This window comes from Zingiber officinale, chromosome 8B (genome assembly GCF_018446385.1).
Source record: "Zingiber officinale cultivar Zhangliang chromosome 8B, Zo_v1.1, whole genome shotgun sequence".
Taxonomy (NCBI): Eukaryota; Viridiplantae; Streptophyta; class Magnoliopsida; order Zingiberales; family Zingiberaceae; genus Zingiber; species Zingiber officinale.
The window spans coordinates 40,467,062-40,479,603 of NC_056001.1; the positions used below are offsets into that span (position 1 = coordinate 40,467,062).

The 12,542-nt window shown below is 39.3% G+C and overlaps 1 protein-coding gene across 1 annotated transcript; it reads left to right on the forward strand.

Annotated features, from left to right (window-relative positions):
- The first annotated feature begins 6,859 nt into the window (after positions 1–6,859).
- On the forward strand, positions 6,860–9,527 carry LOC122018008 (protein DWARF AND LOW-TILLERING-like). Its single transcript, XM_042575749.1, has one exon. It carries the CDS (start codon positions 7,543–7,545, stop codon positions 9,403–9,405), a length of 1,863 nt encoding a protein of 620 aa, XP_042431683.1. The 5' UTR covers positions 6,860–7,542; the 3' UTR covers positions 9,406–9,527.
- Positions 9,528–12,542: the final 3,015 nt, after the last annotated feature.

The window sequence follows — 12,542 nt, forward strand, 5'->3', positions numbered from 1 at the left end:
CAGGATTAGATAGTCTGAATTATATCAAATATCACTCTTCTTTACATATTATTATTGTTTTTTTCTAACTTTGTGGTGTAGGTGATTGAAATGGCAAGATAGTTGGAAAACAGGGCATCCGAAGTTGCTCCAGGCACCCGAGTTGGCGTCTGAGAGGGAAGCCGTCGGTTGGCCAACCTATGTCACAGCAAGCACCCTGACATTCTAGGCTCCCAGACTGGTCTCACTCGGGCTGAGCAAAATCCATCTTCAAGCTAAGGTGCCACGCTTCGGTTGGTCGACCCATGTTAGTGGTTCAGGCGCTCGGATTGGTTTGGGCGCCTAGAGATAGATAATACTCGTTGAATGAAGTTTCGACCTAATAACACCACGTTAGCCCCGGTGAGGGCGCCCGGGTGAGGTCTGGGCGCTAAGGAAGGTGCTATAAAAAAGGTTCGAACCAGCAGCTTCAAAACATTAATTCCAACAAGTTTCTCTTGTGCTGCTTTGAAAATGATTCTATAATGCCAAAACGCTACCCCGACGATTAAAAGCTCGAGTCTCCAAATTTGTAGTTGTCGGTAACTTTTATATATTCATATTTACAATGAAATTGATATATCTTTTGTAATATTTTGAATTGATAGTGAATTGCTCAACGAAAATAATCGACGATCGTGAATCTTAAAATATGAGTCATCACATACTCCGAACCAAATAAAATCAACTTATATCAACTATTTATTTTTTTACTCTTTCTTTCCGTTACCTTCTCTCTCGATAATTTCATTTGAAAAAATTAAAAATTATAAGTACTATTTATCTCCTTCTCGTGCTTTCGATCATACGTATCCTTCTTAGTGCTTTCGATCATACGTATCCTTAGTTTTTTTTATGATTTGCCCGGTGACACTAAAAAGCATTATTATATGAGAGCACGCAAGTGTCAATAGTGTTATAAAACACTTTCAATAGTTTGAATTTTCAAAAAGTATCACAAATTAATTGTTTAGCGGGAAAAATAATTATATGAACTCAACCTACAATGTAACAAAAGTTCACATTTTTTAATCCGTGGACGGCATCTCTAAATATCTCAACCCAGACTTTACTAATCTCCATTGGTCTAATCAAAAAAGAAAAGTCAAGTAAATTGTATTTGTTTTATAATCAAAGGAAAATAAATTAGATAATCTATTTTTGCTATTGCAAGAACTTTGGGATAACATTAGAGAAATTGTTGTCACACTCAATTATATTTTTAAATTTTATTATTAAAAGTAATGTAAAAATTAGGTTCCCAAAATATATAAGGTATTTTGATAGTCCAAGATTGTTAAAAGAAAAATTGTGAAGGAAGACAACAAAGAAGGAAATTACTTTAGAAATAAAGATAAGATAAAAAATTAGGTTCCCAAAATATATAAGGTATTTTGATAGTCCAAGATTGTTAAAAGAAAAATTGTGAAGGAAGACAACAAAGAAGGAAATTACTTTAGAAATAAAGATAAGATAAAAAAAGAGATACCAAAGAAAAATTAAGGACTTGATCACTTGAATTACAAATGCTTAGGGTTGATCCTTTCAAATACTACTTAAAAGAACAATCTAGATTTAGATCCTTAATGAAATAGTTAACTATTAAAAATATAAATTATGAAAAGATTAAAATCGTTTAATTCTATTATAGTTTTAAGTATATCTATTGTACTTTAAAGATTAAAATCATTTAATTCTATTATAGTTTTAAGTATATCTATTGTACTTTAAATATGATATAGTTATAGTTCCAAGTAGTCATCTTCGATTTCCATCAATAGTAACTTCAAAGAATATGGTTCTAAGAATCACTTTAATTTCCAACACTTTGCTTTATTTGAACGATGGTTCTGGAAGATTTATCTTTAAAAAAAATGGATAAAAAATGTGATCACACTCATTTAACAGAGTGATGACATTCAATTAAAAGTACACAACGATAGCATTCCTCCCTGAAAAAGTTCCAACTTATTCACATTGCAATATTAAATAATAACTAAGGTGAAAAAATTCCTAGCTACCAAAGTAGAATTTATAGTTGTTAAAATAAAAAAAGTCACAAAAAAATGTATCTAGAAAGAATGAGATAAGAGAAGATTTTCTTCAAAATAGAAATCCAGGTATATATATATAATTAGTGTTAGAGCTGAGTACGCGATTGAAATATAATCAAACTGAATCAAATTGAAATCGAAATATGACAATGCGGTGATTGAGCTGGGCCTCTAAGTTAGATTAAAGTCAAAAGGATTAGATGATATAGGAGATTAAAGTCAAAAAGATTAGATGATAGGGTGGTCAAAGTCAAGGAAATATCAACCTTTGAAGCCAGTGTAGATGATAATTTCGATCGAGAGATAGCCGACTGGGCCATCAAGCTGGCTGGACTGAGGGTTCGGTCGAACACTCATCCACACGACATTCATAGAGCTTTGAGCCAAGTCAGCATTATGTTGAGCCAACCTTATTCCTGATTCAGAAATAGCACAGTGAATTAGCTCGATAGAGTGGTCTAGCCGATTGAATCATATATACATCCGATCGGATCAACTGGGCACTTAGTCTATTTAAGCTTTCCAACTCAACTGAAGAAACTAAGTGAAGGCCAAGTCACCGATCACATTCATAAAAGCTGACTCGGTACCCCTCGAGAGGGATGATTGGTCGAATTATTCTAATGACTTGGTCGGTTGGCCAAAGTAGGCTATTGTGGTCCCGTAGCCCATCGACCTTGTATTCATTTTTGGCATTTTGTACCACGGAGGAGAGAGAATATTCTGCATATAATCTGCATATTCGAAGCTTCCACCCTATCAATCATAGAGGGTACAGACCCATTTTGGAAAAGGTGTCAAAGCCTCTTTATGGTCTAATTGTTTTGGAAAATGCTTTTGGGATTTGTGCATAGACACCACAGGATACTATAAAAAGGGTCTCCATCTACAAGCACAGGTAAACGACGCTACATAATTGGACACGTCCATTCACTACTGTTCATTATTCACCACCCTTAAATCGATCACTAAATTAAGCGTCAGAGGGCTAAAACTGGAGATCCCTATTCGATTGTGACACACGTGAGAAGGGGGTGAATCACGTGATTTTCAAAATACTTCTTTTTTGGTTTTTGAAAACACGAGTACGCAGCGGAAAGTAAGAAATAAAATAGAAGAAACATGAGAAGAACACAAGTGATTTTTACTTGGTTCAGAGCCTTCGACGACTCCTACTCCAAGGCCCAGGTCCGCAGACCTATCGATGGATAATCCACTAAAAACCTCTTCTGGTACCTTCGGAAGAGAGAATCGAGTACAAGAGAAGTTAGGTCAAGTGCAACACACTGCACTTGTCCTTTTATAGTAATTAAGTATAAATACATATATTACCAACACTTTTTAGGAATTGGAATAAGACACTTTGTGTTGATGTCTGTCTGGTGGGCGCGATCAGAACTCCTTGAAGTAGTCGTCGGGTTTAGCAGCTTCACAGTAGAGTCGCGGCAGGAACCAGAGGCAATAGGAAGCTTCAATGCACATGTAGTAGCTTGTATGTACTTGATGATGAAGTGCCTACTCGAGACTGCCTTATAAAGGGCTTTGAGGGCGCCTCCGATAAGCATGGAAGGCGCCTTCAATAAGGCAAACTCTATCCCGAGCAAATCGACACATATCTACGACCGATTCCAAAAATTATCTTGCTGAGGGCGCCTTCCATAGCCATGGAAGGCGCCTTCTATAGCCATGGAAGACGCCTTATATGAATAGTACCAAGGCGCCTTCCATAGCCATGGAAGGCGCATTCGGGTACTGTTCACTCGAAGACAATGTTGCTTTCTTGCACTGCAAATATGTGTTAGTCAAAATAACCTACAAGATAAGTGTTAGCATAAATATGAATAGTAGTAATTAGTTCCTATCCTCCCAGGACTAGGAACTAGTTAATGTCTCAGTCTAGGGATCCCAAATGGACTTAAACTGGACCGACGCCTACTGTCCCTCAACTGGGACGCGTCCTCACAGAGTCACTCTCCTCTAGTGACTTATCTTTACTTACCTTTTGCTAGACATCCGGTCAGCCTGTCGACTAGTCTGGACTTCATGCCAACTATTTGGTCAGCCCGTCGACCTAGCTGGACTTTGTGCCAGCTATCCGGTCGGCCCGTCGACCTAGTTGGACTTCATGCCAGCTATCCGATCGACTTGTCGACCTAGCTGGACTTCGTACCAGCTACCCGATCGGTCCGTCGACCTAGCTGGACTTCGTACCAACTATCCGATCGGCCTGTTGACCTAGCTGGATTTCTCCTGCACACTCAGTCAGATTGTTAGATCACAATGAACCTAACTTAACTTACTTTTGTTGGGGCAATTTCTCTAGGTCAAGTTTGACCAGTTTGACTAACCTTGAGTTGAGTCAAGTTTGAGTCGAGATTTGAGTTTTGATGTTTGACAATATAAGGAGATTGCTGGAGCAATTGTCCAGTTATGGAGATGGTCAAAGGGTTGACCAAGTTGATGAGAATACAAGTCAAGTAGGTCAAGGTTGACAGGAGACTTGACCAGGAAAGCCCTAACTGGATGTTAGGCATTAGGAAAGTCCTAGTGAGGAGCTAGGTAGGAGAAAGTCCTGGTGAGGAGCCAGGCAATGGGAAGTCCTAGTGAGGAGCTAGGTAAGAGAAAGTCCTGGTGAGGAACCAGGCAAGTGGAAAGTCCTGGTGAGGAGCCAGGCAATGGAAAGTCCAAGTGTAATCTTGACAAAGGTTGTAAGTCCAAGCATGTGGTCTTGGCAAGGTAAGTCCTAGTGTGACTTGGCAAGGAGAACTCGATAACTAGGATGAGGCCGAAGGAAGCTCTTGAAGGCAAGACGTGAAGGATGGGGAGATATCCGAGGGACGCAAGGCTGATGGAGGAGGCTAAAAGGCTAGTTCGAGGTTGGTCGAGTGTGGTGGTATAATCCAACAACTAGGATGAGGCCGAAGGAAGCTCCTGAAGGCAAGGTGTGAAGGATGAGAGATATCTTAGGGGCGCAAGGTTGATGGAGGAGGCTAGAAGGCTAGTTCAAGGTTGGTCGGGTATGGCCGGATGCTAGGCATGATGTACCAACAGGTCATGGATTGACCGGATGTTGGTTTTAGGGGGCTTTGGACTTGATTGGGCAAGTCCAGAGGAGCTGGATCGATCAACCGATCGATTGACTCATGCCCAATCGATCGGTTGATCGATTGGGAGAGCACCCGCGACAAAGGGTTCTCCCAATCGATCCATGGATCGATTAGGAGCCTTTGTCAATCGCACAGAAAGCCTCCCAATCGATCGGTCGATCAATTGGGAGCCTCCAATCGATCGGCTGATCGATTGGGAGGTTGGATTTTTGTGCGATACATCTGGAAATCGCACGAAACACAGTGAATCGATTGGGCAATCGATTCAGGGGATTTCCAGAGAGTACAGAGGCGCTTTGGATCGATCGACCGATCGATCCAAAGCCTCCCCAATCGATTGGGAGCAATCCAATCGATTGGGGTTCGATCGTTGGCGCAGATAAAGGCATTGGCGTGCGATTTCTTCGATAGAACTTGATTCCTGTCTACACGAGCTTGCAAGGGCAATTTCCACAACTCTCCCCACCAATCTTGAAGATTCTTGGAGGCACGTCCAAGTCAAGAGGCGAGTTACGACAAGAAGAAGAAGAAGCTAGGGTTTTATTGTATAAAATTAGAGTTATTTGTATTTGGCTTCCTTCTTGCTTATTGTTGTATTGTGAGCTTGTAAGGCTTTTCCGCCTTCGGTAGTTACAGTAAAGGAGGGTTTTCATAGTGGAGGGTGTGTGAGTGTGTGGATCCTTGGACTAGTCACCTCTTCTTGAGGTGGATACCAAGTAAATCTACGTGTTAGCGTTGTAGTGTGCTGGTTCTTGTATTTTCCGCTGCACATCATCACAAGAAGCAAACCGACGCAAGCGCGACGAAAATCTATTCACCACCCCTCTAGCGGGCACATCGATCTCAACAACTTTGTCATTTATCAAAACTTGAGTTAGACCGTTAGTGTTAACTGCACCAACAATCCTTTCCCTAACCCGATCACTAATGATCTTTATAACACACAGTACAACGAGGAGTCTTTGTTTGGTCAGCATCAGAGTTGTGTTCCTAGCTATTCATCTTCATCGATTTTGGATAAGATCAGGATCTTTTCGAACTAACCGAACCGATTGAATTTTATAATAAAATTAAAACAAATTGAATTAATAAAATATTAATTAATTCGATTGAAAATTAAAATCTTTACAACCATGGTAGATTTATTGATTAAGTAGGGAGTCATAGATGGACTTCAAAATTTACATTGGTTTTTCTATTTTAGCTTATTTGATTTATAAAATCGAATTAACGGATTAGAATTTATATTTAGAAAATGGATTATCAGATTGTACTTTTAGTGTACACATGTATACAAGAAAATCATCTGATCCATGTTAATTTTATTGAATGCATGCACACACAAAACCAACAAGCAAAGCAAATATAAAGAATCACAAAAAAAATATAAGAATACCAAAATCCCTCTAACCAAAAGATTGAAGATGCACCTGCGAGTAATCCTGCGACGAATGCTTCCCCCGGTACGGTCACCGCCGTAACGTTAGTCCCTGCACCGGTTTCTGATTCTCTCTAACGGTCATGTCGGCCGAGTCCATCGTTACTACTCCCAACGGTCGGAAATGGGCACAGCTTCATCACCGCCCGATCCATATCGGACGGTCATTCATCATCGGCAGGGCACGGTCCTGTGTAACGAACTTTTTCTAGCCGTTGACGTTTTCTCCCTGCCTTGGGTCGAGCCCGTAGGATTGGCAACAGCATAGGGCGGAAGGAGAAGCGGCGAAGGAGGAGGTGGAGGAGGAAAACGAAGTCGACATTAGGATTTCCATTTTTTTCCTTCTTTATTTTTTCGAAAGTGTTTTCCGAACTCGCATTGAAAGTTTATCTTTTCCTTCATTTCTTGTACTGTTGATTTTGTTCTCTCTTCGTCCGATCATGGAGCTGGTGGTGATATCTAGCGGTGGCTCAGAGGCCTTTACCATGACCAGAGAATCCGCGCGAACTTCGCTGTGGGTTGTCCACGGCTCTGTATTCGGTTTCTCCTTTTAATGTTCCCGAGTCAAGATTGGTTCGTGTTTTCAATTGTTCCAACTATTCTTTGATTCTTTAGCAGGTTTCAAAACCGTCTTTTTAAAGATCTCATTCTTTTTAATTACAAGTTTACAATTCTTTTTAATTACGTCGTTTCATTTTGGTTTGTTTCTAAATTCTTGAAGCGTTTAAAGATTTTCATTCTGAATGGAAAAAAGAAAAATGATCAACAGGAAGAAAAAAAGATACGTGGATAGGTAGGTAGGTAGGTAGTAGGTAGGTAGATAGATAGATAGATAGGGAAAATTTTGGATTTTTAACGGTAAATTTGTGTTTTTTGATATTGTTTTTTGTAAGAAGCAAGGTTCGACGCGACGGCGGTAGAGAGGATGTTGGCTGGGTGCTCATCGACGTTGCTGTCGCCGAGGCACAAGTTGAGGATCGACGCTTCCGTGCAGTTGCAATCTTGTCATTTCCATCTGCAGGAGAAGCCGATGGGTACCCAGCGACTCGACCTGCCGTGCGGCTTCTCCTCCCGCAAGGATCCCCTCCGGGTGGTGCTATCTGTCGAGAAGCCGGCGGCCGACGCTCAGGGCAGTAACTGCTCCTTCAGGCGCCGCTCGTCTACCTCATCCATTGTCGCGCATGCACCAACATGGGGCGCAACCGAAGAACCTCGCAGCGGAGTTTGGGCGCAGAGGAGGAGCTCGAAGAGACTCCATGAAGAGGGCTCGTGCGACGCCTACCGAGCCAAGAGGACGAGGACAGCTGACATGGAGGGCGAGGCATGGCTGCCTCAGTCCACTCAAGAACCCTCGTTTGGGGAGGAGGAAGAGAAGGTGTTTCTTGTACCAAGTGCAGCAAGTTTTCCACTTCCCACTTCGTCGGGCCAAACTCTGGTGCCAGGATCCACTCGGCCGGAGAACGACTCCAACACAGGCGAAGAACCAAACAATGCGTCGCAGTCTGCTTCCAGTTCGTCCTCTGGCGCCTTTGCTTCTTCTACCAAGGATTCTTCCAGCAATTTGAACTCCAGCGGTGTGGGAGGCGACGGAGGCAGTAGCCAGATGGAGCAGCAGCAGGGTCTGGAACTGGTGAGCCTGCTGACATCGTGCGTGGAGTCCATTACTTCTGGGAATTACGAAGCCATGAACTTTTTCTTAGCCAGGCTTGGGGATTTGGCAACCCCAACGGGCTCCCCCATTCACCGGTTGGTCGCCTATTACACCGAGGCCTTAGCACTCCACGTGGTAAAGCACCGGCAGCACATCTTCTCCGTTGCTCCACCGAAGGCCCTCCTTGACCAGGCCGAGGACGACAACGCCGTTGCACTACGAGTCCTCAATTGTGTAACTCCAGTGCTCCAATTTATCCACTTCACATTGAATGAGCGGCTGTTGCGGGCATTTGAAGGGAAGGATAGAGTGCACATAATAGATTTCGACATCAGGCAAGGTCTTCAATGGCCGAGCTTGCTCCAGAGCTTAGCTTCCAGGCCTAATCCTCCAAACCACGTTAAGATCACCGGAGTGGGAGAGTCTAGGCAGGATCTTCAAGATGCAGGATGCGCTCTCACGAGACTAGCAGAATCATTGTGCCTCCCTTTCGAGTTTCACTCTGTGGTCGATAGAATGGAAGATGTGAGGCTCTGGATGCTTCATGTGAAGAGGGAGGAGTGTGTTGCAGTCAATTGTGTTCTGGCCATGCACGAGGCTCTCAGCGACGAGAGTGGGAAGGCTTTGGTGGATTTGTTGAGCCTGATAAGGAGCACAAACCCAGAAATTTTCGTTATGGCAGAGCAAGAAGCAGATCACAATGCGCCAGAGTGGGAAGCAAGGCTTGCTAGATCACTTAGCTACTATGCATCTCTATTCGACTCCATGGCCTACGTTCTGCCCAAGGAGAGCCATGCCAGGATCAAGGTGGAAGAAGCGTTTGCTAAGGAGATCAGGAACATAGTTGCTTGTGAAGGAAACGAGAGGACCGAGCGGCACCAAACGTTCGATAACTGGAGGAAGATGATGGAGGAGGGTGGATTCTCATGCACGGGCATTGGAGAAAGGGAGATGCTTCAGAGTAAGATGATACTGAGAATGCACTCCTGTGATCAATACAACATAGAAAAGCAAGGTGAAGGTGATGGACTCACTCTCAAGTGGTTGGATCAGCCTCTGTACACAGTTTCTGCATGGGCTCCTACAGATGCTGCAGGTACCTCCACATCTCACCCAAATCTGGAGCTTCATGGATGAATTTGTTCTTTCTCATGTCGAAAACTCACATATCAGATACTTACATTCTTTTTCATACTGATCCAGATAGAAAAGTTATATATTCTTTTGCATTTACAGAAAATAGACATTCTTTATTCTTTTGTTGCATGTATGCTATAGAAGTTCAAAAGTGGTTGTAGATTAGTGTGTTCCTCAGCAGATTATTTGTAGCTGCTTTAATCTTTGATCATTTCCTCAAGTGCAGTGTAACTGAAGTAGACCAGAATAAATTTTCGTTATTTGCTTGAATTCGGGTTGATGGTTACAGCTTCCATAAATGTACATTAGTTTTCCCTGTCCTGATTCTAATCAATCTTAAACCTTAAAGTGTTTTTGTTTGGTAGTTTACTAATCATCAATTACATTAATTTTTTTCAGTGTCTTATGATAAAATTTTAATGACTCTCTAATATGTTCTCTAAGTGCTCAAATGATTTGCTTACTTGGGAATATAAGAGGGTCCTATCTAAAAAACACAAAGAATGTATAATCCATTTTTTCATTGAAATTATAAGACTAAAAATTAAGAAGTTATTTAATATTAATATAGCTCCAACAAATCAATTTTAATTTCTAACTAAATGTAATTTTCAAAAATTTACATAGTTCCAAAAAACCAAAGATACAATTCCTAAAAAACTTTAATATTCAGTAGATATCTACATATTTAATGTGTGGATTTTTTTTAAATGTAAATGGATATCATAAATAAATTCTATTTGCAATTCATACATCTATGGTACATAAATTAATACTTCTTTTTTATGTCCCATATTATATTTTATTGTCTAATTTTCCTATTATTATTTATATAATGGATCACTGCAAGCAAATTGCATTTACAAATTTACCTTTCACACTATATTTTAAAATGTGTTGTAAATTTCTTATTATTCTTAATGTAATGGATCATTTTGATACACTATTCATAATTTATATGTGTAGCACTATTTGCCATAAAAATAACTTAAAATTCCCCCGTTTTATTTTTTATTCTACCAAAAAATTATATTTATTTTTCATCCGATTTGGAAGATAATAAAATGAAGAAATCAAATAAAATTAAATTCCTTCCTCATTTCTCTTCAGTTGCAATTACAAGAGAAGCAATAAATTCACTTTTTTTTTCTCTTTCTCTTCAAATAAACACACAAGAATAAGCCAACACATTGTCCTTTCTCAAATTGGCGACTCTCTATTTAATACAATTCGCTCAATTCCATCCAAGTAAATAAGCTGGATGTGGGTGAAAGAAAGAACATAAACCCCCTCTCGTTTATTGCTAATTTTATCCATTACTTCCTTCCAAATAAACAAACAAGAAAAGGCAACTATACTAAAGGAAGAAATAGTCTACTTACTTGCATAAAATAAACATCGAATTCGAAATTTTCAACAATATTATCATTGAGGTAACGCTTGATTGAATTTTGAAGGAGATTAAATTACTTGTCTGGATTAGAACATTAGAAAATGGATTAGTGTAACTTAGTCCCTTGCTGAAATCCTCTATTTATTCTGAGAACTCATGATTTTCCCTGATCATTACCAGTGATGCCAAGTTTTGTAGAGTGAACAAAGACAAGGGAAATTGGTTTTGCTGTATATTTGGTACTCTTTTCCATCTCTTTCCTTTGATTAAATTGTTCTTATGATGTTATGAATGTTGTTGATTTAGAGATGGTAAAGTGATGGATGGGAAAAGATGTAGTAAAGGATTTTTTTTTTTTTTTTGGTTTAAAAGTGATTTGACTTGAGCATTGTGAAATTGGTTCTATGATTACTCAAACTAATTTGTTGTACAAATAAATTTGCTCATAATTGATTTAGTTTAATAAATTGTATGATACCGCCTGATCTCTCATAGTTCATGGTTCAAAATAATATTTAAGTTTTCATAATCTGCTTTTTATACATATTTTAACAGTATGTTTTTAGCATTTAAGTCATAATTACCAATGAAGATTATTGCACCACAACAATATTATTTAAGTGTAAAATAATTATTCTCTATTTATCCTGTTATTTATTTTTTATATTAATATGCCTGATTAAAAGCCTATGATTATGATAAATATTGCTAGGGCCACAAGGGAAAGTGACGGAACATTTGACTTGTAAATGTGCTATTATTCTTGCTAATGTCTTAGCAAACTCAATTAAAAATTATTAATATAGTGAAAACAAATAAAATTAAAAAGTAAACGTCAATGTAATATGATTTATCACTCATGTTCCTACTGCATATCTTATAACTCTTTGAGGAGTCACTCATGAAAATCCATTGATATTGTCTTCTTTGAAATCCTTTTGAAGGTGCAAAAACTTTTTACAATATTTTTTTTTTACAAGATTAACACAAAGGAAAGTTTAGAAGATTAAGGGGGCGTTTGGTTCTTTCCTAGGAATAGGAATCGGAATGAGAATCATTGTATTGTGAAATGGGAATGAGTATGAGCATAGATATCACTCTTAAAAGCAATGTTTGGTTAGTTGTATATCTTCTATCGGAATAAATCAAAGTTTCCTTTTTTACCCTTAAAAGAAAATAAGAGAAAAAATTAGATGTGAGAGAAAGATGAATGTGAGAGAAAAATGATAAAAGAGAATGATGAGAGAGAAAGTGTGATAAGAAAGAATGAAGAGAGAGAAAGGGTGATGAGAGAAAATGAAAAAAGAGAGTGTGATTGGAGAGAGCATGATGAGAGAAAATATGATGTGAGAGAAAGTATGATAGGAGAGGATGAAGAGAGAGAAAATATAGTGAGAAAAAATGAGGAGAGAAAGTGTGATGAGAGAGATTGAGGAGAGAGAAAGTATGTTGAGAGAAAAAAGAACAGTGAATATGATGGGAGAGATTAAGGAGAGAGAAAGTATAATGAGAGAGAAAGTGTGTTGAGGAAAAAAGGAGGAAGTGTGATAAGAGAGATTGAGGAGAGAGAAAGTATGATGAGAGAGAAAGTGTGATGAGAGAGAAAGAAAAGAGAGTGTGATGTGAGAGATTGAGGAGAGAGAAAGTATGATGAGAGAGAAAGTGTGATGAGGAACAAAAGAAAGAAGAGTGCGATGAAAGAGATTGAAAATATAATGATGAGAAAGTGTGTGATAAAATGATG